This window comes from Fusarium oxysporum, chromosome II (assembly GCF_013085055.1).
Source record: "Fusarium oxysporum Fo47 chromosome II, complete sequence".
NCBI lineage: Eukaryota > Fungi > Ascomycota > Sordariomycetes > Hypocreales > Nectriaceae > Fusarium > Fusarium oxysporum.
The window spans coordinates 3,890,670-3,915,560 of record NC_072841.1 but is presented as its reverse complement, the minus strand read 5'-3'; the positions used below and the strand labels follow the sequence as shown (position 1 = coordinate 3,915,560).

The following is a 24,891-nucleotide window of genomic DNA, read 5'->3' as shown; positions in this document are numbered from 1 at the left end:
CACTATCAGGAGCCGATAAGGCAGTGATCATCTTGCGCAGGTCAGCTTTAGCGGCTGCATTCGTGGAGAGCTGCAGAGTTTCATCGGTGTCTACAAGAGTACCGATCCTTCGGTCAGGGATTAGGAAAATGTCCACTAAACCGGGATCAACCCGAAGGTTGGGAGCCCGAACACGACAGGGCTTGGGCTCATTCATACTCCTGGGATGCAGATGTGAAAGGAAGACTTGAGACACAAGCGGACCAAATAAAGAGTCTCCTAAACGTGATCGTCGCTGATCTCTAAACTCGATATAGATGCATGAACCCTTCCAGGCTGATCACAACTCTTTTCATCGTCATTTCAAGAGTTCCTTGCACAGAGCCCTTGAACGAGAGCTGGTCCCTGTAAATCCGACCCCGACGCTTATCCTAACCCTTGAATTTTGAAAACTCCCAAGGCTGGTTGGAAACAACACTATTAATGGAGAACTTCTTCGTTGCAAAACGTCTTGACGCCGGACCTTCCGCTCACCGACAGTACTAGGCAAAACTCTTATCTTCCTCCGTTGAAAGCCAAGATTCACTGGACTTGTCCTTAAAGTCACTATGTGGGCTATCAGTAACTGCTTGACATGCAATACATACAAAAAGGGTCGGATCATCAAACATGCGTTTGCAAATGTTGGCAATCGCTCTTCGTCAAGCCCTTCGAGATACCCCTGTTTTAAAAACGCATGGTGACAACAGTGGCTGCGACAGTGGTGGGAGTACTACAGTGATTTTTCCTCAGCGGACGACGCGGTAAAGACTACAACAATATAGGTCAAAAAGCTTCAATGGTTGAATGCCGTGACCTGGAAACGACTACCGGCGCCTCTTGTTTTGAAGCAATCAATCAACACACAAGCCAGTCAATCCAACGTATCGACAGAGACGGTGTGCGGGGGCGGCAAGGGTCTACATTGGTAGCTATTCCGAACCAAGCCCAAGCTTGGTTCTAGCCGCATACACTAAACGATAAAATCGTGCGTTAGAAGGACCGAACGATGCTGCATGGAAGCCAAGCTAGGGTCTAAGCCTCGCACTTTGCAAAAAGCCCTCTCTTCCAGCACTACCAATCTCTCCCAAAGTGACAGGGGGGCGCTTAGAAGCAGCAACCACTCACTGACAGCGAGGCATATCCATGCCAACCAGGTCTCGGTCGTCACAGTCCCTGTCGCCGGCTCATCAACCTTATTCAGTTACGATACTCTCGTTTCATTGGCTGCTGATGCGATTGATGAGTCTCTCGTTTCTCATCGCTGGAAAATTAAGAAGCAAGCGCTACATTACGAAAAACTAGAGCAGTCCAAGGCCCAAGTCGAACTAGGGACCCAAGGCTGTCTCAAGCCTTTGGTCATAGTCGCATCTTATTATGATACTAGGAACAAGTTATTTTCGGTTCTAATGACCGCCTCGGTATCGTTTTACGTCTTGGCTCGCATCTGAATGTCTATTTTTTGATCGGATTCCCACTCACCCGAGTTGTATACTACGCTTTGCCTGAAAGCTGATAGGCATTGAATGCAAAGTAGATTAAGGTGTGCGAAACCTCGAGGCAATCATTTTTCTTGACGGCAACCATGTTGGATACTGGCCCTTATCCTTTATTCGCGCAATTATGGCTAATCCTTGTTGAAAACGCTCTTCGCCAATACCCGAGACACAAATGTCCGACAGGAGCTGACGGTGTCTTCACACTGCTTCAATTCGAGCCGCTTGCTTGCACAACCCCTGCCTAACCGAGTTCCCCATGTCTGCTTCACGCGGCTGTTGAGCTAGGCTAATGAGAAGTCGGTCTGCTCCCCATCAACCACTAACATAGCCATGATCTTCCAAGAATTTTTGAGGCAATGGGTAATTCCGCCATTCTTTATCTCGTCTTTCGGCGACTCGTAGACTCTGGTATCGCTTCACGAGGGAGGCAACCGACATTGATGCGTTGGGGTTCATTTCCGATTTGCCACAAGCCTGAGATGAGGTTGAATGCTACGTTGCTGGTAAGGTAATGGTGAGCGAATCAAGATTGGTCCTGAATTACACCAGGACCCGACTGCTCCGGGCGAACCACTGCTAGTTTCAACTAGGCCATTCACGTTGGCTTGAATGCTGCCAGGCTGGAGGCTTGGTCTATTATGGTGTGGCAGGACGTCTGTCGGTTATGATCGGTCCCCTCGACTCAGGTACGCATCATGGCTACTCGTCAAGTTTATAGTGCTGATGCTTTTGGGTATCATGATTCAAAGTCTAGCAAGTTAGCCTGCCATTGATCGATTGAAACAGTTTGGAGTTTGGACAAACGGGACTAGGGTTCAAAAAGCAAATCTCACCCTAGTTTATCGTGAGCCGAGGCTCCCTGGCCATCTGCCTGAACGGTCTAGGGCCCGAAGAGTTCATGACAACGGCTTTGATCGACATCCAGAAACCCCAAAGCCATGCAACAACAAGTCCCTGAAATCTCTCATGAAAGGGTACTGAAAGTATCGTCTCCACGTCCCCAGATTTCCCCGCAAACTGGGCGGACAGCTACCGATGCGAGTTTTGATGTCGGCTTCATTCAATCTCGTCTTCACGTGCTGGACATAGTTTATTATCACGTAATAGTATTGCTGTTTTGACTAAAAGTCGGGTCAGGGGGCATTCCCAACGCATCTAGCCAAGTTCTTTGGCAGCCACCCTTGATCTCCAACAGCCCCGACAAGAAGATGGAGAACCCTACCGACCCCGCGTCTCTTGGTGTTGGTGTGTCATGAGATTGCCAGCGCGGGGATGGGCCAGGTACCCTCATGCACATAACCTGTCTTTTAACTTTCGGCTTCCGATGAACAAACTTGGGCTGTTTGTCTCGGACTCTCACCGTCACTGACTTGGCTCGTGCGGCTTCAACAGTCGATTCTTCTCAGGTCCCTTGTGCCGAGTATGGAAAATCGTCAAGCCGCAAAGGGCCGAGCCCTCAACAGCATGATGGTGGTTCATAGATCAGCCACACCACTCCCTTAATGCAAGACTTGGACGTTTGTAGAAGGCCATTTACGAGATTTGAAGGAGTTGAAGTCACCGCCAGCACATTTACAAGTACACGCATGCCCTGGTAGTCATGGAATCTCGTGGGCATGGAAGCGTTGGCGCGCTGCGAGGTATGGCTCTCCGCTCTCATAGTGCAAAAGTTCCACTTGAATCACATAGACGACGGGGTTGATATGGGTCTCGTGCGCGAACAATGCTCCGGAAATCATGAACGCTGATAAAGATATCCTGCCTGCGGCTTGGCTCTTTCAGTTCTACGTCGACCGTTCGAATACGATATGCATTCTTCCAGACAAAGCGGGACGGTCATCACCATAAGAATGCTCCCCATTCGTCCCCCGCATTCCCCAGACTTTTTTGTGATGGCTTGAGATGGTCTGGAGGGGCGGAGCAATTCTAATAACGGACGAAGCAACATTTCTCCACACGGAACGAGAGATGGGTACATAGGTTTTTGCAGCGCAGTGCCGCATGGCAGGTCACCATGCTATTGAACGGCGTGCATCGCGTTAATATCGCCGAAAACTGTCCTATCAACTCGCTTCATGACCCTCAGGCGGCATCGCAACACGTCTTGCTTGTCAGACAGGTGGATACCTAATTTGCGGTATTCAGCTGGCAATGGTATTCGAAAGCTCACTCCCCTATCTTTTATTCGTCGCTTGTACGTAATTCTCGAGCTGCCTCGATACACAAACCGACGAAGGGCCGGTAGCGTTGCCCACAGGGCAAAGAGGCTGCGAAATCTCTTTACCTTTGAGTTTTCTGTCTCAAGTAATTGCAGTTTTACTTCTCGATACGGAACAGTCTCAAAAGCCAAGTGGCTAGTGGGCTTGAGTTTGACGATCTTGAACCTGCATTTATTTGGCTCCCGTCATTTCCCTTACCGCTTGGTGTTGGCGTGCGGCCGTTCTGTGTGGGGGAGGGTGGCATTGCAGACTTCTGGAAATCTGGGGAAGGCAACGCAGAAGAAGGGATGGCATATCGTGGTTATCCAAGGCAAAAGTTTCTTCACTATCTGACGGCGGAAGGCTTTCCGCTTCCTCAGTGCAGGGTATACAGATTGTGGCTTTCGGCCTCTCTCGGTGCGCGGTGGACGATCAGTGATCGACACTCGGTAGGCTGATGGCCAAGTCTGGCGGTGGCTTGATCAGGACATCCAATCAATCCAATGTACAGGCGAGCTCTGGAAGATGACGACAATGATGATGATGTGGTTGTGTGGCAGCTCAAGATAAGCCTTTTCTGAGAGAGTGTGAACTGTAACAAATCTAGGGTAGGGAAAAGCGACGTCAGGCGGATATCTGAGATGGCAATGATGAGCCTCGCTTCCAGTGGTTTGACGTTTTGGCTGAATCCTGGTGCTTTCGGATCGAGATCTGCCAACCAATGTGGCAGATGAAACCTTGTACAGGGCTACTATGTATATCACAACAAAGATCTTTTCTTTGTTGAGGAGGATACATGGTGTTCGTTACGTTGACCTTCACAGACAGATGATATCACAACCATGAGTTTCTGGTAATTATCTACAAAGCCCTCGTCAAAGGATTCTTCACCGAAATAGTGACGACAAGACATCAGTTTGTTATCACAAGCATCCGCATCACCAGGTACTATCGTATTTCGAGGCTTGCTGAATATTGTTTCTGGGAATGGCCTGCATTGATGGATGGCAGGAAAGTTACCCTGAAAGCATTACCATTTCACTGGACAAACGATGAACGACCGTAATTGAGTGCACTATGCTATGGTAAGTTTGTATCCGCTTCATGCAATTTCCTCATGATTAGAGGCATGGGATTCTGCCACCACATTGCCTAGGGTAGGATTCTTGGACAAGCTGTTGAAACAAGGGGAACCCAAGCCGCAACGTGTTGATTGGATCTGGACCTTTGATTCAGGCTGAAAGCTTACTCTCATGATCAGATCCCAATGCCGAATTTTCCTATCCGACCTGGCACCAGGCGTCGTCGGGGATCATTCGCCGCCTTTGAATCTCGACCAGCGATGAGGATCATCAGATAGCCCCGTATGACATGGTGGACATCTCTTACTGTTGGATATGATATCCTATACGGCTCTTATGCGGCTGTACGACTTCGGTGATTCCGGTAATCTAGGCAGCAGATCCTATTCTCTTCATACTGTCCTCCCTCGTCGACATCCATTGGTAATAGCAGGCGCTGACACATTCGCGCACCGTGAAATGGAGGACGGGACTCGGAGATATAAGGTATTGAACACAGGCGTGTAGGACTTGATGCTTGTTAACGTTGCACGGAGAGCTTATGGCACGGCTGGGTTTGTTATTGAACCAGATGTTGTCTTGAGGTCTTACAAGTGGCTCAGCTTACGTTTGCTTTCGACCTTGCCCTGTGCAACCTAGATGACTGAGACTTGGGCGATGCTGTTAGTAGATGTGATGGCAGGAGCTTTTTTCCAGTAATTGCGATCCTCGGTCAGTCTTCGAACGCAATGGATACCCAGCACAACATGTAGAACGGTTCTTTCGTATCTCTACAGTGGAGTTTGACAACAGGAACCCTGAGGCGTGGGAATCGTAGGTTCTGAGTTATGTCTGCGTGATTCAGGCTCTATTGGCCCTTAGTACCCGAAAGACATCTGTAGACCAAGATGGCTGCGACTTACCCCTGTAACTTCGAAGGTATCGTATCACATACTCATCACTTGTCTCTCGATGTGTATGGGAATAGGTGTTCAGATGTATGACAGCAGGCCTTGATAACAGAGCATCTTCCCAAAGCCCAAAGCTCCTATAAGGTCAAGCTTGGTAAAGCCTATTTCAGCTATGCTGTTAATTTGAGAGTAGCAAAGGAAGACGAATCAATCTCCTATTCGTCTACGAACAAGAAGCGATTGGAATTTGTTGTAACCGAAAACAATTCTCTGTTGATGGCACAGTTGGCAGTGGAAGCCATCACTTGACATGAATATCTAGTCGGTTTTTCAAAGCCCGCGCGAAAAGTCCTCAAGCTTTATTGCTGCCGTATAAAGCTATCCTTGGTAGTTGGGAAGCCCAAAACTGAACCCCTTGAATTGAATCAAAAGTCTTCTCAGAGGAGGGGTCACCAGTATCCTTGAATAAGGATCAACTCCAGATGACAGATATGCTGGAGCATCCATATCGAGGCGCTTTGTAAAGGCTTAGAATGGCAAACCCACTTGCAACTGATCGCTAGCCTGCGCATCATCGATGATACAATATGTTGTTCCGAGCTCGAGACAGCCCGTGGTCCGACTTTCGCACATAGTGATTTCGTTGCTGCCGAAGCCTTTCATGAGTGTCTTATAATCGAGTCTCCTGGGTCTTTTGGACATGGGTGCAATTGATATTGACTTGGATTGCTTCCTACGACAGGAGAAATGAGGAAGGAGATCCGAATGTGATCTAGAAGAACTGGCAACAGATTGTGGTTGACCATGATACAAGGCCCAACAGTAACCGATTTGCAGAAATATTAGAAAGACAACACGACCAGATCATTGCCTGGGACAATCTAATCGGAAAATGCCACAGCGGAATCAATTGAACAGTATAATGTAGTTTAAAGTATTAGTGCCGTTCTTAAACTGTTGCCTACCGGGATTCCGCTCTATCATACTATCTGTATTCCGCAAAACAGGGATAAATAGGCAGCAGAGAAAACAAATCTAACTATTGGGAGACCTAGGTTGATTATAATTGAAATGTCGTAATATATATTCGGCTCCTCAAACAGCTGCCTAGCATCTATCGCTGGGCTTGGTGCAGGATATGAATAATGCCGGGTAGCTTGGTTTGAGTGATAACTTCAGCTCTTTTGGGTTTCGGATTTATTGGTACATACATATTGTAAATAATCTGTTAGAGCAATGAGTAAGAACTCTATAGCGAATTATGTTGAAGTCTATATCCAGAGCTATGTTTAAATGGAGGTTAGAATTAACGGGCGCTTGTGGCAACAAAACCACTTTTGACGCACACTCAATCGTAGCATATTGAGTATCACATATCACAACCACAACAACGAAATAGTGTACCACAGTAATTTCTCTGCCTTGGTTCATCAGTATTCAATAATATCTACGTAGAGCGACAGTGTCACGTGTAATAAGGGGTTGCTGGGTCAGAGCGCCACAACAGTGCTTGCAGTTCACATCGTTTAGGCACCATCATTCTTGAAGAGATATATCAGGAGAGTATATCAACAGAGAAATTGATTTTAGTCAAGAACACAAAGCTCACAGTTTCTAATACCCATTAATCTCACGAGTCTCATTGTAACCATGGATCAATTCTTTCTTGATCACGCTCAACGCTATCAAGAGCTGGTGAATCGCTTCAAACCAACACCTGTCAAGTCCAAGACCAGCAATGAAGAGTCCAACCCTGACATCACTATTGCTACTCGCCTTCGGCCAATTCTCGACGACGAGAAAGAAGGAGGACAGTTGATTGGCGCCTTTCCTCGAAACAACGCACCTGGCGTGATTGACTTACACGAACTGCGGAGACCAGTCAGGGGACCTCCTCCTTTGGTGGTCAGTACAAGATATCTCGTATAAAGATAGTATGGTTACTGATAGAATTTCAGTCTACAAACTATCGTGTGGACAGGGTCTTCAACTCCGAAGACACAACCGAAGGCATCTACCAAGAGCTCGTCAAGCCTCTTGTCCCCTGGGCGTGGGGCGGCGGTGTTAGCACCATGTTCGCCTATGGCCAGACAGGTTCAGGCAAAACATACACTGTCAGCGGCCTCGAGCGCCTCATCGCTGAAACACTCTTCTCGTGTGATATTCAAGGTACTCGCAACATCTTCATCTCTATCATCGAACTCGCGGGTAACTCAGCCTCTGATCTCCTCAACGCTCGCAAACCCATCTCTATCTTGGAGGACTCTTTCGGGTCGACTCATCTGGCTGGAGCTTCAGAGTACCACGTTACAGATGCGGATACTTTGATCAAGCACATCAACAATGCGGCATCTTTCCGACGGACTGCTTCTACGCAGAAGAACGACTCCTCGTCCCGCTCGCACGCTATCTGCAAGATTCGCCTCGAGAACCCTGAGCTCCCCCAATCTGACGACGGGCTTCTCTATCTAATTGACCTTGCCGGTTCGGAGGCCGCAAGAGATGTCACCGAGCATTCAGCCCAGCGCATCAAAGAATCTCGAGAGATCAATGCTAGTCTTTCTGTGCTCAAGGACTGTATCCGCGGGAGAGCCAGTGTCGACGCTGCAGGGCTCGCCACTGGCAAGAAGGTCTACGTACCGTTTCGACAGAGTGCTCTGACTAAAGTTCTGAAACATGTTTTTGATCCTGCTGCTGAGCGCAGCTGCAAAACCGTCGTCGTGGCCTGTGTCAACCCAAGCTTCCTTGACGTTGGCGCTACCAAGAACACGCTGAGATACGGAGAAATGCTGAAAATCACCGTCCCTAAAGCTGCCGTGCCGAAATATGATGCTTCAAAGCCGAGCACCTGGCCCCAGAACCTGCTCCACGACTGGATTCTCAAGAACGTAAGTCATCGAATACCAGCTTGCTGTTAGTAACAACAACTTGCTAACACCATCTACAGTCTGGCACCCCGCCCGTTTCTCCTACAGCTCTCGCACCCAAAGAGACGGGTATCCAACTTCTTCGACTCCCGGTTCCGGAGTTCATCACACGCTGCCTCAAGACCCCGGGCATCACGCTCGAGCAAGCGACCGCCTTCCAAGCCAAATTCTGGCGTCTTCACATCGATTCACAGCGAGCCGCTAACAACAAGCCAAAGGCGACCCAGAAAGACGCCAAGTCGGAGAAAGAAGAAGCTGGAAAACAGGGACTTTCAAGCCAAGACCCGAGACCCGAGATGGCAGATGTTCCATTCAAAGAGCGTCTTCGGCCGGGAATGGTGGTTAGCTGGAATCCGTCTGATGACACTCCAGGATTCTATCGTCTGCCTGGGCGTAATCTCGTCATGATTCTAAGTCCCGAGGGGGAGGGAATCTTCAGATGCGCTGTCACTGTTCCTGCAATCATGCCAGGAGCTTTTGAGGTTTACCTATGGCAACAAGTTGTCGCCCAGGTTGATACCATGGAAGCGGAGGTCTGGCTCGAATACGACCCCGGAACTAGGTATTACTATGAAAACGTGTAAGATGAGTGGTTGGAGGAATTTGGGGTGAGATCTTGGTATGAGATTGTATGTGGTCGGGTGTAAGTGAGCCACGGATGATCGGAGGGTTGTGACATGAGAAAAGATAATATGGTATCACATAAAAGTTATTGCAGTAGTGAATATGCTTCGGAAGTACATGGTAAAATGATTTATCTGTTTATTGGGTTACTGATTGGTACGTCGAAATTATTCCAATGGGATGAATGACGCCAAGCCACACAGCTTCATGATTATCAGATGGGTTACAGGCAGAACAGTTCATAGTTGGTTAAATCCTTGTATTAGTTTATGTAGCAGTACGCATGGGCCTAAAAGCCCTCATTAAAACTTCATAATCCTCGCGTCGCTGTCTGGCCCCAACAGGGTATCTCATTTTAGATTGAAGGGGTTCAACAGCACACCTTTTGTCGTTCACTCATCTCAAATTAAGCCTCAGCCTTCTCCGCAAGAGCCTTCAGGATAGGCTCCTCCAGACTCTCGGGCTTGGTGGTGCTAGCCCAGCGTCCCTTGACCTTTCCATCACGCCCAACAAGGAACTTCTCAAAGTTCCACTTGATGCGCTTGAGGCCCAAAAGACCCGACTGCTGGTCCTTGAGCCAGGCCCAAAGAGGGTTGGTGTTGTCACCGTTGACCTCGGTCTTCTGCATGATGGGGAAGGTCACGCCGTAGTTGAGCTGGCAGAACTCCTGGATGTCGTCGTCGGTGCCGGGCTCTTGGCCACCGAACTGGTTGCAGGGGAAGCCGAGAATGACAAAGTCCTCAGGGTACTTCTCCTTGAGCTTGGTCCAGAGCTTCTCGAGGCCAGCATACTGGGGAGTGAAGCCGCACTTGGAGGCTGTGTTGACAATGAGGACGACCTTGCCCTTGTAGTCGGCGAGGGGAACCTCTTGACCGCGCTCTGAAATGTGTTAGTTGAGAGTTATGAGAAGGCTATCATGAGAGTGGTGTGGTTAAGGCGGGGTATGAGAGGGGAGACACATACTGTCAAGAGGCTTAAAGTCATAAAAGCTAGTAGCAGAAGCCATCTTTGAAGTTGTACTCAGATGACGAAGATGGTTATGAGTGATATTTCTCTGGTGAGGACTGTTGTGTTTTGTGTTGAGAGGTGAAAATGGCGGGGAACGAAAAGAAGTCGTAGCGGTGGTGGTGTAGTATTTATTAAGCCAGCGGGAACTGGAACTTGATGATGGCCGTAAAGTCAACCAACGAGGAGCAGTAGCACGCCACAGGGACATTAGATAGGTACAGGTATAGGTGCAGTAGAATTGGTAGTAGAGGAGCAGGGAATAAACCTGAAGAAACAATCCGAGTTACACAATAACGGTACACTGATTGTATGGAGACTGCTTCTACACTTCTACAAGCCTCGGCACTTGACTCCATTTTTGGTTTGGTGACGTATTCGGGGTGGAGTGATCGGGGTCTCCAATTCCGCCGGTACCGAGGATTCAGATAGATAATAGGTATTTGGAATTATTCCTGACGTTCACTGAATTGTTTTATATGTTTCACGTTTATGTGAGCCGAAGTATAATAGAAGGATATATATATCTGGTCAAAAGCGGTTAAAGTGCCCAGCTGAAGACCATCACTCGCTAATCAGAACAAGACATGCACTACAAGCATAGCTTCAACTGTATAACTTAATATCAGAGGCCCTTTCTATACACTCGGTCTTTTTATATAATTCTGCCAATCTCTCTTCTTCTATTTGGAATCAATTGATATCGGTGCAACACTCTGCTGATTTATTTCATAGCTACTCCCCGGCTCGGTAATAGCTCCGGTTCGGATTTCGGAGCTGCCCCGCTAAAGACATTCATGGATTCTCAGAGGAGCGGCCGCTTTATCTCTTATCGATAAGACTTATCTAAAGTGTATGTGGCGGTGGTGGCGCGGTCTGTACGTCACTACTGGACCCCAACTCTTTCCGATTCCCATCTGATCGGACGCCAAAACGTTGATCATGCTCATGACAAGTACCGAGACTACAGCTTGGATCTTGCTTCTCGACTCAGTTTTGTTCATTTCAGTTCGGCTTACTCGTGTCCTGTTGGATATGGACGCAAAGAGAAACATCGTCGTCGTTGGTAAGTCACCTCGCCACTTACAGGGCTCTCTATTATCCCCGTCATATCTCAACAACCTCATCTCATACATCGGACCACATAAGGCTGATAAAAATATCAGGAGGCGGCATCATTGGCTCAACCACGGCCTACTATCTAACACGCCATTCGAAATTCAACCCAGCCTTACATACTATCACCCTTCTTGAGGCTGCTCCTACTATCGCACAAGGTGCATCAGGCAAAGCTGGCGGTCTTCTCGCCCTCTGGGCTTATCCAGAATGCCTAGTTCCTCTCTCATATCGCTTGCATGCCGAGTTGGCTGCTGAGCATAACGGGCCTCAGAGATGGGGTTATCGCCAACTCGGCTGCGGAAGCTTTGATGCTGTCGTGACGCGCGACAAGATCAAATCACTTCAAGCCAACGGAAATGGAAGCGCAAACGGCAGTGAGAATGGAAAAGACTGGGAGAAACTGCCGAAGCAAAATGGCGCAGCAAAAGAACTTCTAGAAGAAGGCATTTTACCGAAGGATCTCGATTGGGTAGACCATAGCATTATTAACAGCTGGTCTGAGATGGGCGCACCCGGAAAGACAGAAACATCTCAAGTGCATCCCCTACATTTCACAACAGCAATCGCAGAACTTGCCCAGCAAGGTGGCGCTCAAATACACACCAACGCCAAGGTAACCAAGATAAACTCCACAAAGAATGGCGTCGAAAGCATAGAGTATCTAGATCGCAACACAGGGGAGACGAAGACCATTGCCAGCGTGACAGATATAGTCGTGGCAGCTGGTCCATGGACGAACAAAGTCTTGCCTCGGGCCAGGATCGAGGGCCTAAGAGCGCATAGCGTTGTCTTCGACGCGAACGTTAGCCCGTATGCTGTCTTTACAGATATTCAGCTCCCTCCGGATTTTATACCCGAGCATCGTGCTAAGATGGGGCAGAAAAGGAGGCACAGGGGCAATGTTGATCCAGAGATTTATGCTCGGCCTTTTAATGAGGCCTATGCCTGTGGTGAACCAGATACAAATGTCCCGTTACCCGAAACCGCAGATCAAGTCGAATGCGACGAGGCTCAGTGCGACGACATAGTCTCATATATCAGCACGTTCAGTCCCGTTTTAGCCGCGGCTCCCATCAAGGCGAAACAAGCATGTTATCTCCCAAGGCATATTCGCTTTGGACAAGAGAGCGGACCTTTGATCGGCAGAACGACTGTGCCTGGGTTATTCGTTGCTGCAGGACATACATGCTGGGGAATTCAGAATGGTCCTGGGACGGGCAAGCTCATGTCCGAGTTCGTGTTTGACGGAGGGGCAAAGAGTGCTGACGTTGATAAGCTGGACCCTCGGAAGTTCAAGGTTTAATAACTCTTGAGCAGTTGGATATTAGGTAGATATAGACGATTAATGAATAACATGGGGTCTTGGCATGAATTTGGTGTACCAGACTTAATAGGTTTGCGTGAGCAAGATGAGATGATTCCAGAAACCACCGACTCCATTACAAGATGTGATCTAGGCAAGACGTGCTTTTCTTATAAGATTTGCTGGAATCATCATTACAGAAGCTTTTCTTGTTGCCCGTACTGGTTAAGGTATATAAAGAGGTTGGCGGGTTGGATCACTTTCCACTAGCGTCTCACTTCTCTTATCGATAAGACTTTGCGATCAAATTTTGGCGGGCATTTTTTGGACGTCTTAACCGTCTTGAATTATCGACATCTCAACCAACACAAGAATTCACATTATCAACCATGGGTCGTGAACTCCAAAAGAAGAAGGCCCGCTCAGGCCGCCAGCCTATCCGTCAACTTAACAGATCCAAGAAGATCCTTAACCCCCGAGGCAACGATGCCATTGCAAAGAACTGGTATGGCCAATCCCCAAGCCACGGATGAAAGCGCAAAGCTAACTCCCCAAAGGAACAAGAAGGAGACTCTTTCTCAAAATTACCGTCGTCTCGGTCTCGTAGCGCGTCTCAAGGCTCCTACCGGTGGAACAGAGAAGAAGCTCGGCGCAACCACAACCCGCGCATACCCCAACGATCCCTTCTCTATCGCCACCGTCGAGAACGCCATTGTATCCGAGGCACGTGTCGAACGCGATGCTGATGGAAAGATTATCCGTATTCTCGGCGAGGCCAAGCCTAACCCGCTTAACGATCCTCTGAACGACCTCGATAACGACAGTGACGCTGAGCCTGCCGAGGAGTGGGGTGGCATTGAGGACGACGCTGATGCGACCGATGTTGTCAAGACTCTCCTAGAGCAGAGCAAACAGCCTGATCTTCCCAAGAAGAGACATCAGAGTACCCGGGAGAAGGAATGGTTGGATAAGCTCGTGGCCAAGTATGGCGACGATACAGCGGCTATGGCCAGGGACCGAAAGTTGAACCCCATGCAGCAGACCGCAGCAGATATCGCCAAGCGAATCCGCAAGATGAACAAGGAGTAGAAGCGGGATACACGGAATAAAAGCAGGGCTTTGGGGGTGAATAAGATGGAGTCGCTAAATCATCAAGCATGGAGTATCAAAACTGGCTTAAGAACAGAAGGCGTTGGGAGTTGGATTCGAGCATCTTAAAATATAAGACGTCGTATACTTTTCATTTCACACGGCCAAACTTTTATACTGTCCAAAATATAGAATAACCGCAAGCATGAGAGAATCCAAAGTGCCTTATATATATGTGTGTGTGTTTGCATGGGTGCAATGTCTAAGTTAGATCATACGCAGCCAAAGGCCTCATCCATCTCCCTTGTCTCCGCGAAAGCCATGACGCCGTTAAACGCCGCTCCTCGACCAGAGGCGTTATCTACCGTACAAAACATGTGAACCCCGCATCCCAGACGCAGTTTCCCAGGCTATTCCACACCCAATCAAAATGAACACCGTTGCATAAAAAAGAGACCGATATATCCTTTCTTTCATTTATCACGCTGTTGCTACTTAGTGCCCCCTATCGTAGTTGCCGGCGGGGAATTGTGCGGGTACATCCTCATAAGGATGACCACCTGTTGGGTTGGCGTAGCTGGCAGGCATTGATGGAGGAGCACCGCCGGAGTGGTACTCAGTGTCGTTGTCGAAGAGGGTGTTGTTTCGAGGGGGGAGGGCACCAAAACGGTCGGGATCCTCGTCATCGGCGCTATAGGGGTTGGCATCGCCATAGCGGGAGTGGCTGTTATAGCTGTTGTTGTTGTAGCCACCGCCGTAGGCACTGCCTGAGGGCTCGTGATCGTCCATGTCGACTCGCTCGTAAGCCTCATCGCCGTGAGGAGCCATGGAGAAAGCAGCCTTGTCAGGGTCGATGTTGTCGCTGCCCATCTGGCGGTTATCGTAACCTGGCAGGATGTTGTGGTTGTTGTAGTAGTTGAGGGTAAACGCGGAAACAAAAGTTGAACCAGCGAAGAGGAGGCTACAGAGGATGTCAGTAAATATTCAGCAGAGATCGAGTTGAAGCACATACGTTACCAGAACACCACAACCGACAATACCCTTGCTGATGCTGCAGGCCTTTCCACATTGACCAGCGGCATTGTAGGCAGCCTGAGTAGCAAAGGCAGATAGCCATATGATTGTGAAAGCAGCGTCAACAGCAAGCATGGCATGCGGTTGAGCAAAGCGACGAGTGCGGCCCCATCGGGGAGTCATGATGAGGAAGATCCATGCTGGGACAGAAAGGAAACACTGCAGATGTCGTTAGCTCCCTATACACAATGTGAAATAGCAGTCGAGATGTTGACATACCACTGCGAATGTCCAGCCATTCCTTCCAGTGACCTCTGCATCCTTTGCATTGAAAACACCAATTTGCAAACACCATGCGACCAGAGATATGATGATCTGGAAAGAGTGAAGGCCAAGTTTCAGGTTGGGGACGATGTCGGGGTCGATTTCAAACCGCATATTGGAGGTCGATGTGAAGACTTTCGAGATATGTAGGAGGGAAGATTGGAAGGAGATTCGAGAAAGCGATCTGCTCGTTGATAAAGCCAAAAATCAGGCTGCGAAAGTATGTATGTGTCTTGTTTGTTGGCTTTTCAGCTTCAATCGCAATGGCTTAGGTCGTCTCAAGCCAAGATGAATCGGATCGTCGTCAATGCCTCTGAAGAGATGAACTCGCTAGGATGGGTCAGATGAAAATGGAAAAAACACAAACAAAGAGCGTTATCGTTATTGAGAATGTATGTATAGAATCGATGTTGTTTTGTGTTGACGAAGGGTCAAGTCGTTAATGGGCGTTGGGATGAGTGCGAATTAAGTTCAATGGCCAACTTGGAAACCGAACCCTGACGAAACAGGTTCCAGTTCTACTCAGGTTCCCTGGCCAGCGGGACCTCCTCCAGCATGACGCCCGCCTAAGCCTAAGCCTCCACTGGCTGGCCACGCGTTGCTAGACGCAACAGCGCTGCAGTGACAGGGCTGTCTCGATGTGGCTGTGTGGCTTTGTATTTTCCCTCTAATGGGATCAATAACTTGAGTCGTTCTCTAGATTATCGACTAATTCATCGACCATGTCAGCGCTAGATTCAGGGGCTTAATACCCCTAAGACTCGACAGGTTCTGCGTTACCGACAAAGATGCCTTGTGGAATTTACTGTATGCCCAAGGACTCGCCAAGGCATTACGGACACATACATCACCATGCAACAGCTGCGCCACTGGAGAAGAATTTAGGGGACCACAGCGATCAGAGTCAACACCAATTAAACGCACTGGATTCCGAAATCTGCATAGCGGTATCTAAATTTATGCTTCAGCTGAGTGACAGGCCTCAGCAGTTTCATCATCATTCCGACTTTTATATAATCTCCATCTGAAGCGCTCTATATGTATGTAGTGTTGCTCATTGCTATAAAATCCAACGGTTGTCAATTCACTAACAACCTGATGGATCTGATCTGCACAAGGACACCAAAAATGACTGACGCCACGATCATTACGCAGCTTTGTTGGCTTTCATGACGTTGTTTATCCGGATGTTACGGATGCTTCGCTGTTGTTGCATTGGGTTGCTCGGCAGATGCATCTTGAACACGAAGTGAATGTGACTCTTTATTCATTAGACTCACATGACATGAATTGACTTGATGATACAATGCAAATTTTGACTCTGATCAACGTGTCACTGATAAAATGTCGCAATTACGCGACAGGAGCCACAGCGGATGCTAACGGGGCCCAAGTCCAACCTAATCTGCCTCTGAAACGGTCATATCAACAAGGGTCTATTACCTCAGCCTATCGTTTTCCACTGGCATGTATCTACATGGGAATAGCTTCGGTTTTGCCATTTCTATAAGATATCAAAAATCCTGATCTACCATTTTGAAATGGTTCATTTTGGATAATGCAATGAAAGAAATTGGACGCATAGTTATATCTCACAACAGCTGCCTGCAATGTCTTTCACACAGGACCCCGGCTAGGTTTGATGAGTAGTGACTCGAGTTAAGCACTGGAAAATTGCAGTCCTTGAGGATCCGCGCAGTAATATTACTCCGTCTCGAGAAGTCACTCCTCAAATCTGAATTGCAAGGTTATCTTCTTCTTGTCTTTGTACTCGCATCAGTACTGAACCTTCTCACATATCATTTAGAGGGAACAAATGTAGGGTTGACTCCCGAAACTTCGTGTTCTCCTTACGAAAGCTCGCAGCTCAGACCACAGGATTATATCAATGGCGGAATGTTTGAAGATAAAAGAGTATCCTTACCGTCGGATAAGCTGGTACTGGACCTTTATCGTATTTAAGTCGCCACAGGAAATAAGACCATGACAACTCTACTATTGATATGATCCTTCAATTCGTGTTCTGCCGACTCTTGAGCCCAAAAGAAAGTGTCAGTCTGCATGCAATAAATGCGACGTATGCCTCAAAAAGGAAAAGGATACACAGGAATGAGGCACAGAATCCATGCCCATGAAGAACAAATTCTATGACTTGAACGACACCACTATCACAATCTCCACGACAAAAATTGACTGCCACTGCAGTGAAGAAGCTTCACCTTACCAAGGTTAACAGTCGACATATCTGCGGCATTGGCTCCATGCTTAATAGGAAGAGCATCACTTACTACTCATGTGCCCTCCTGGTCTTAGGGTAAACGAGAGTTCTTCGGCTTTTCACGGGAAGCCCTATGGCTCTCATCATTCCCGAGAAGCTCGACTACAAGAGAATAAGGAGGGGTGTTGTTGGCGAGCACGATTTCAGTCAGGAGTGTGCATGCTTCCGTTTCTACTCGAACTTGGCTATGCCTGAAGCAACGCATCCCGGAGAGAAGCCTCTATCGTGGGGTTCGCATGATCGATCCGCAGTTAGTCACTGCGCCCATCCTTGACGCAATACTGTTGAGAGCGAGTTAGGCCTCGCGTATACTGAACAGAAGTGTTAAGATGGAAGGGATGATGTTGATTCAACTTGTTGATCTTGATAAAAAGGAAGGTCTGCTCAAGGTGCACTGGGGCTACACTACGTGTCTTCAAAGTCATGATTATGTCAAATATTACTATGCATTATCCCTGGAGTGCCTAGCTCAACAGTCCAGTTCAGTTCAGTTGATTCAGTTGTATTTGATCTCATATATTTGACGTCACCTTTCATCCACTTGTCTCACGATGCCCTCATTTGTCTTGAACTAACCTGCAAACGGATGATAAGCCCACCAAAGAATAAACATCACCAAGCTCAACAACTCCTCAGAAGAAGGTTTTCTGGGTCTGTCACAAGGTTGACTTTTGTACTTCTGTGTAACCACCCCAGAAGAGTCTCCAGTCTCCAATGAGAGTGAGACTTTGAGGCTTTTCTCCGTGTGTACGGTGTATTCGCACTGAAGTTTATCAGATCTGCATCACATTACTAAAAGCCTTCACGCCAAGCTCAGCATGGGAATGGTTTCAGGGCACGGAATCCGTCATAACTTAATCAGAAAGAAACATATCACATTCTCTCCGATGTGCTCGATCCCATCTGACCAAGCAAGGCACACCAACCGCATCAAGCCTCCTTCCAACATCACAAGTTTATCCTGAAAGTACATTTAATTCTTATTTATTGGGGGGTATCTAGCTAATATTCTGACTATTCTACTTTCCTTCAAATGGCGTCTTGTACGCTCTGGTGGTATCCTGTTCTCCCATAGTTGGCCGTGGTAATCATTATTAAATGGATAAAAGAAACATTTCCGAATATGGATGAGTTATGCAACGCCGGCGCTGAATGCATTCCTGAAAATCTCCCTCGTTTTTTGTTCTTCTACTCTTGTTGTTTTCCTGGCTGTTCTATAACAGAAGTGCGATAGGCACAAGCACAGCTATAGCAACGCCAGCTGGTGGATGTTTGCTAGCTGCTGCACCATCAACATCTTTCGATGGAGCTGCTTCAGCTGCGTCAAATCGCATCTTGGCGTAGCTATTGATATCCCTGGATGGTTTTCCAGGTGTCTTTGACTCGGCGTCGTCGACATTAGGGCCAGATTTGCTTGCAAGACTGAACTTGACAAAGTCGGCCATGTCTGGTCCCTGGCCGCTGTATTGAATGGCCTTGTGCTCAAGGACAGTGTTTTCAAGAGGCCGTGTATTGTTCTCATTCGAAGGAGAATCGGTAGCTTCTGTATCAGCCACTTGAGTTCGTAATGTTGAAGGACGCTCAAAGGCAGTCTGGGCAGCAAGTGTTGCTGTGGGTACACTCTCTTGATATGGAGAGCCACCACGAGGATATGTCATCGTTGCAGTAACTGGCTCGTCACCGCAGATGCTGCAGGTCTCGACGCCAGAGGTGAAGCCATAAGGAACAGCAGTTGGTGTAACATCAGCCGGCATGGCTGACATGCCTCTGTAGACTTCCTTGACTTGATAAGGGAACTTGGCGATGCCTGATGGTGAAAAGACATCGAGTGTTGTGGTGTATGTATTTGTGTAGGCACAGTCCGTACATAGACAATCCTGACATTCAGGCATCTCAATAGTCCAGTACTTGTCAGCACCTTGTGTTGGCTCAGCCTGGCCAAAGCTAGTTTGAGTTGCACTGAAGCATTCTGTCATGGTGCGCGTGGTATAAGTGTATCTCTGTGCAGCAGCCTGTGTAGACCACAAAGCACTGAGGAGAATAAAAAGATGCTTCATTGTGAGAAAGAGAAACGTTTTAGTTGAATGAGTGAGTAAGACAGACAAGCGTGTGTGAGACAGGATCTACGGTAAATATCTATTCAGGGTCTCGAGAGCGCCCGCTGTTGGTTCCTTGCAGATTTTCCCCTGCATCACGGCAACTCTATCTCACAGCCCAGATCCGGTTCAACCAACAGCATCATAATTTTGTGAATGTGAATGTGACCCATCACATCGAGACCCTCAGCCTCAGAGATCAGGGTCGGCCGCTTGAGTGAGGACAAGATCCATAAGCAGGTACACAGTGAGCCAAAATCTCCATCATGATCTACGAGATCTGGGCTAATGCGCCAAAACTCTGTTTCGGGGAGTTTGTTACATAAGAGGAGAATGTTTGGGCGTATCAGGTGAAGCCATAACCACCCACAGAGCTTACAAAGCGTCAGCGTTGCTCGGATGAAGTGTTCCTGGGCAGAGTCTCCGGATACAACTCCGTGCCATCACCGGAGACTAGACTATCTTGGCTCCCGTAACGGGCCGTAGATCGGTCGAAGGTTACACAGTGGCATACCTTAGTGAGCCCACCATCTTGCTTTTTCCGTCAAGTATGGCGCCTGTCAAGATTCCCACTCGGAAGCTAAAATGATGCACTCACTGAACCCGTTGCTCAATGGCCATAGCTCCTGGGACTAACACTGAAGCATTACACGAAGTATAGAGTTGACTCAACGGTTCTTCAGCAGAGACAGAGAACACAAGAACCTTGGCAAACCCCCCAACCCCCCCAACAAAGCAGAAGACTCGTCGTACGGATTGGGACATCCTGAACAAATCATGACTTGGTAGTAAATCAGAGGCGAAATATGATGTTTTGATCAACATGGAATATAAAAAGACGGTACACAATAGTTGATCTTCATTCAAGGGACCAACAAACAGTACAGTTCAGACAACGCCTCACTCTAATACCGTACCTTCTCGCCACTCTGCCCTACAGAAACAACGCTTGAGGAAATAGCAGACGTTGTACCATCGTTGTCTGTGCTTGACTTGACTTCACGTCAGAGTCTAGCCCACGAATCTCTTTCCGAATCTGGCCACCACCATCATCTGAACAGCCTTTCCGCAACATTTCTCAACGACACCTCTTACACTCCAATAAACTTTACCATCAAGCGAGGTGGCTTTTCGGTGAAAGCGGTAGGGGTGGCGTTCCAGACCTCGATGTCTCAGATGGTGATTAGACCTAGACTCTGAGTTCAGGACGCCGTATCTAGGACGACATAATTCTACAACAGATGTTGACATAGCTTTTGCAGGAAATTATATGTCTACAAAGTCTTTAAATATGGACAGTGCTCAAGCCATCTTACGATATATATTCCCCGTAGTCGATTAGTTGACGGAAATTAATAGTTAGCTGGACGACCATTCAGCGCCTCAACAAGTCCGTCGGCCGCTGTCTCTGAATATCTCGTGGCCAGGCGCTCTGTAGCTCTAGCCCTGTGTTATCTCCGATTGAAATGTCCGCAAGCTTACGAGCTTTGACCGTAGTCCTTGTTGTGAATAACCCCGAAACTATTATCCAGTCAGTATAAGACACTGCCATATGACCCTTCAGTTGCACAACTCCAGGAATGCAAACATTCCTTGAACAGTATTTCATGATAAAAGCATTACTCTTGCATGATATAAGCCGACTTTGAGATGCCCTCTCGTCCAATAGGGTTGGTCATCATCTAGATCATATCATAAAACGCTTGGCCAGAAGGAATGGTCCCCAAAAATGACAAAGTTAATTAGTGTCTCAAACCGGTTGTTTTCTGGCTTGCCAAGCTCGACTTGTGTAACACAAAGCTCTCAAAGGAGATTTTACACTGCCTGGGTGTATGATCCAAGGTTTTGGGGGTGTAGCAACAGTCACGAGTTTCCATCTGCAACTTATGAGAAGCAAGCCTACGCATATTATTATGAAGACATGACCAGGACCATACCTTTTACAGCGGAGCTGATTAGCCTATACAAAGAAGTACTACGATTCAATCAATAGGATATTGGGCTATGAGTGAGGTTATATCGTATCCGGAAAAGGGCGTATCGTTAGCAAGTTGAGCGGTCAAGGTCTATGCCTACCCCCTCGGTCTAGATTCTTGACTCTGCCCGTATAAGCTCCAATCATGGATCCAGACCAACCTCAGGCTGACTTCATACCTTTCTTATCAAAGGTCTATATCTGCATTACTTTATGTCGACTTTATCAGCATTCATGTTGGTACTATATGTCGAAACAACAGAAGAACCAGTTCCCAGAGGTTATGGGGGTTGGATTGCACAATCACGATAGCTGGTCTTCTTCAGAACCTATGGCTTGCTTCAGCCCGCAGAGTTTTGCCATACAGTCTTTATTCACTTTCTACATCCAAAATCTTTAAGCTAGTCCAAGCAACACGAGCCTCATAGGAAAACCAGCTATCATTAGTTCCCCAATCTTGAGCCGAACCAAAGTCCCGGGAGATCTTCCGGGGAAACGAATGATAGAAGATTGTTCATCGACTTTTAAATTAGGGATAATAGGCTTTTTAGGTGAGTCCTCAACAGAGAAAGTGCTTCGGTATGTTGTTCAGCAATGTCAGTCGGGTAATTTAGAACCAGTCTTAGCTCACTATTGAAACAGCCTGCAATAAAAGGTCAAACACTAAAATCAGGGCAAGTTGTTGTTATACGTCCTTTTATATGACATCTGTATCAAGTCGCAGGTTACTCTAGGCAGTAAGGGAAACTCAGAGCAATATGAGTATAGCCTCTTCAGCCGCTTTTCTCTCTCGGCGTAAGCTCTGAAGTGAGTTCCGAAGAGTCAGCCGAGGCATTTTTGCTAGAGCTACCTTCAACTCTGTCATCGCTGTACTCGGCCAGAGTGACCAGTCGTGGCTTGAATCGAGCTAGATGTGATGGGGCTGATGAGGTGTAAACTATGTAGTAATGTTTCATCTATGAAGCCATCCAGAGTTCAAGCTTGGGGTAGAAGACAATAGGTCAGTGTTGATGGTTCTTGAAATCCAAAGACGAAGGATGGAGAGAGAGATCGATATATTCTGAGACTCTAAGAAAGACACTCTAAGAAAGCCATCTTTCAAAAAGCGTACTTCTATTGAAAGAAATTTAAATGGAAATTGTAGATGCCTCATCACTAGCACCGATCCCATTCAAGCACTGGCTGAAAATTTGACCCATTATCCACGAATATCCGTGATTTACTACATGTCTACCTAGGGCGGGTCTTCAACCACTGCTTTAATCTATCCTTCCAGCATTTTCAATTTCTCTTTCTTCCAACTCTTTCAAACCCCTTACGATATGATCCTCATTTACGGCTCCGCTTCAAAAGTAATCACCGTCTCTCAAGAGTCGAATGAAGGGTGTGCTGCCTCATGAGCGAGATGCACAGTAGCCCAATGATAGCGAAGGCCAGCAGTGTAAGCCACACTCCCCTGAAGGCCTCCACAAAAGAGCTGATGACGCCGTCATACCATCCTTCAGGAAGATGCTTAATCTCATCCAGGTCGTCTCTGATGCGGCGAATCTCATCTGCAGCCCCAGGCTCGGCACCGAATCTGTCCCAAAGTCTAGCTTTGAGGATGTTTTGGTACACGGCTGAGCCAATGGTAACTCCCACAGTACTACCGAGGCTGCGTGCCAGATCTAAAGTTTATTAGCAATGCGAACTCAACAAAATACGTCTAATTAACTCACAGGTTGCAGAGGTGATGACAGCCTGCTGAGAGTGGTCAACAGCAGCAATGCATGCCAACAACGTCGTTGTGAGGGTTGCACCATATCCAGAACCGATCAAGAAGAAAGAAACTCCCATCAGCCACTTGGGACTATGCTCATTTTGTATTGTAAGAACCACAACTCCCGCAATAAGGAAGAGCAAGCTCACTACACCTAGTTTGGTGTATTTTCCAGTTCTCTTCATAATGAAGCCCGAAAGGAGAGATCCCACTGAGATACCGATCGGTGATGGGAGAATCTGGATACCAGATTGTGTGGCACTACTGCCAAGAACCTGCAGGTACAGGGGAACATAGAAGAGCGCCCCCATTACCGCCATCGTACAGGCAAGATTGCAGAGACAGGCGTTCAAGACAGTCCGGTCGAGAAGAAGCTTCACTGGTATGATTGGCTGGCGGGCCTTACTCTCCCAGAACAAGAATAAGCCAAATGTGATGAAAGCAAGAGGTATCGTGGTCAGCGGGAGTGGATGAGTCCACGGCACAATATTTCCGCCTGAGTTGAGGCCCAAGAGCAGGAATACCAAGAAAGAAGATGTCAAGAATGCCCCCATAAAGTCGATGCGTGCAAGGAACGACTTATCCGACTGCTTAGGAGGAACCCTGACCAAGAAATGAACTGCTACAGCAGAGACGAGTACTGGAGGTACCTGGATCAAGAAGGCAAGTCTCCAGCCCTGGGATGTGTGATCATTAATCAAGCCGCCAAACACACCACCCAGCATTGCACCAGATCCATAGCAGATGTTACCTAAGCCCTGAATAATGCCTCTCTTACGTAGAGGGACCAGGTCTGAGCCCAGGAACGTCGAGATGCTCATCAATCCACCACCTCCAATGCCTGCGACAACACGTCCTATGATCATGGTGGTCTGATCACGGGCCAGACCACAAATGAGATTACCGGCTGCGAAGAATATATTGCTGAATACGAGACCCGGTCCTCGGCCAAAGATATCTGTCAACCGCCCCGAAATAGGTTGGCATGCGGCATTGGAGATGAGGTAGGCGGTTGCAAGCCATGACAACAAGCTGAGGGATTGGAACTCGCTCGAAATTGGTCCTGAGAGAGTCGCAATAATAGTAGAGTCGATGGCACCCAAAAAGACTCCGATCCACGCTGTACCAAAGATGAGAACCAACCGGCCAGTTGATACCTCCTCAGCAACAACGGTTGTCTCTTCCTCTTGTCCTGCTGGTAAACCTCGATCAGGGTCATCTCCTTGAGCTTCACTTAGTGGTTCGGCATCTTGATTCTGAGGTTGACTTGTAGACTTGAGCAACGGGGTTCGTTCATCACTGAGTGCATTCGTGCCGTTCTCGGCCACGGCAGAAGCTACGCTACCGCTGGCAGATTCACGCATCTTCACTCTCACCAAGCAATTGAACGAAAGAGAAATCAACTGAAAAGAGACTTCGTGCGGGCGGTCAGAGTAGGTTTATGTATCCCCGTGTGAGACTTATGTGAGACGGAATTGAGGATTACTGACAAAAGGGCGTTGTTGATATATCCGTGGTTACGATCGGCGACTATCGGCCTATCTGAGCAGCCGCTAGTATCAAAAAAGGGTAATCTTTCAACCGAGATAAGAAGAACCGACGGCTTGAATTCACTAATACCTAAAGGGATGACGCGGGGGTTAAGTAACCAATGACGTCTACAGTATTCCGGGGAAGGGTCCAGGGTATCT

The 24,891-nt window shown here is 47.8% G+C and overlaps 7 protein-coding genes across 7 annotated transcripts; 3 read left to right on the top strand and 4 right to left on the bottom strand.

Annotated features, from left to right (window-relative positions):
• Positions 1 to 7,337: 7,337 nt before the first annotated feature.
• On the top strand, positions 7,338 to 9,390 carry FOBCDRAFT_257455 (P-loop containing nucleoside triphosphate hydrolase protein; the record flags this gene model as incomplete). The annotated part of the gene is made up of 3 exons (XM_031174245.3): positions 7,338 to 7,592; positions 7,646 to 8,575; positions 8,635 to 9,390. 3 exons carry the CDS (start codon positions 7,338 to 7,340, stop codon positions 9,196 to 9,198), a joined length of 1,749 nt encoding a protein of 582 aa, XP_031051030.2. The 3' UTR covers positions 9,199 to 9,390.
• A 254-nt stretch (positions 9,391 to 9,644) lies between these two features.
• FOBCDRAFT_269697 (thioredoxin-like protein) lies at positions 9,645 to 10,244 on the bottom strand (the record flags this gene model as incomplete). The annotated part of the gene is made up of 2 exons (XM_031174244.2): positions 9,645 to 10,117; positions 10,202 to 10,244. 2 exons carry the CDS (start codon positions 10,242 to 10,244, stop codon positions 9,645 to 9,647), a joined length of 516 nt encoding a protein of 171 aa, XP_031051029.2.
• Positions 10,245 to 10,773: 529 nt separating this feature from the next.
• On the top strand, positions 10,774 to 12,734 carry FOBCDRAFT_215700 (FAD dependent oxidoreductase). The gene is made up of 2 exons (XM_059609417.1): positions 10,774 to 11,309; positions 11,410 to 12,734. Exons 1-2 carry the CDS (start codon positions 11,186 to 11,188, stop codon positions 12,663 to 12,665), a joined length of 1,380 nt encoding a protein of 459 aa, XP_059466800.1. The 5' UTR covers positions 10,774 to 11,185; the 3' UTR covers positions 12,666 to 12,734.
• Positions 12,735 to 12,996: 262 nt separating this feature from the next.
• On the top strand, positions 12,997 to 13,998 carry FOBCDRAFT_215698 (ribosome biogenesis protein Nop16). Its single transcript, XM_031174243.3, has 2 exons — positions 12,997 to 13,170; positions 13,223 to 13,998. Exons 1-2 carry the CDS (start codon positions 13,055 to 13,057, stop codon positions 13,752 to 13,754), a joined length of 648 nt encoding a protein of 215 aa, XP_031051028.3. The 5' UTR covers positions 12,997 to 13,054; the 3' UTR covers positions 13,755 to 13,998.
• On the bottom strand, positions 13,961 to 15,609 carry FOBCDRAFT_257451 (uncharacterized protein). Its single transcript, XM_031174241.3, has 3 exons — positions 15,048 to 15,609; positions 14,767 to 14,987; positions 13,961 to 14,715 (listed from the first exon to the last, which is right to left on the bottom strand). Exons 1-3 carry the CDS (start codon positions 15,204 to 15,206, stop codon positions 14,250 to 14,252), a joined length of 846 nt encoding a protein of 281 aa, XP_031051026.1. The 5' UTR covers positions 15,207 to 15,609; the 3' UTR covers positions 13,961 to 14,249.
• Positions 15,610 to 18,584: 2,975 nt separating this feature from the next.
• On the bottom strand, positions 18,585 to 19,427 carry FOBCDRAFT_269693 (uncharacterized protein; the record flags this gene model as incomplete). Its single annotated transcript, XM_031174240.2, has 1 exon — positions 18,585 to 19,427. The coding sequence occupies one exon, from the start codon at positions 19,425 to 19,427 to the stop codon at positions 18,585 to 18,587; it is 843 nt and encodes a 280-aa protein (XP_031051025.2).
• A 3,096-nt stretch (positions 19,428 to 22,523) lies between these two features.
• On the bottom strand, positions 22,524 to 24,757 carry FOBCDRAFT_315994 (major facilitator superfamily domain-containing protein). Its single transcript, XM_031174239.3, has 2 exons — positions 23,160 to 24,757; positions 22,524 to 23,108 (listed from the first exon to the last, which is right to left on the bottom strand). The coding sequence occupies exons 1-2, from the start codon at positions 24,562 to 24,564 to the stop codon at positions 22,798 to 22,800; spliced, it is 1,716 nt and encodes a 571-aa protein (XP_031051024.2). The 5' UTR covers positions 24,565 to 24,757; the 3' UTR covers positions 22,524 to 22,797.
• Between the last annotated feature and the right edge of the window lie 134 nt (positions 24,758 to 24,891).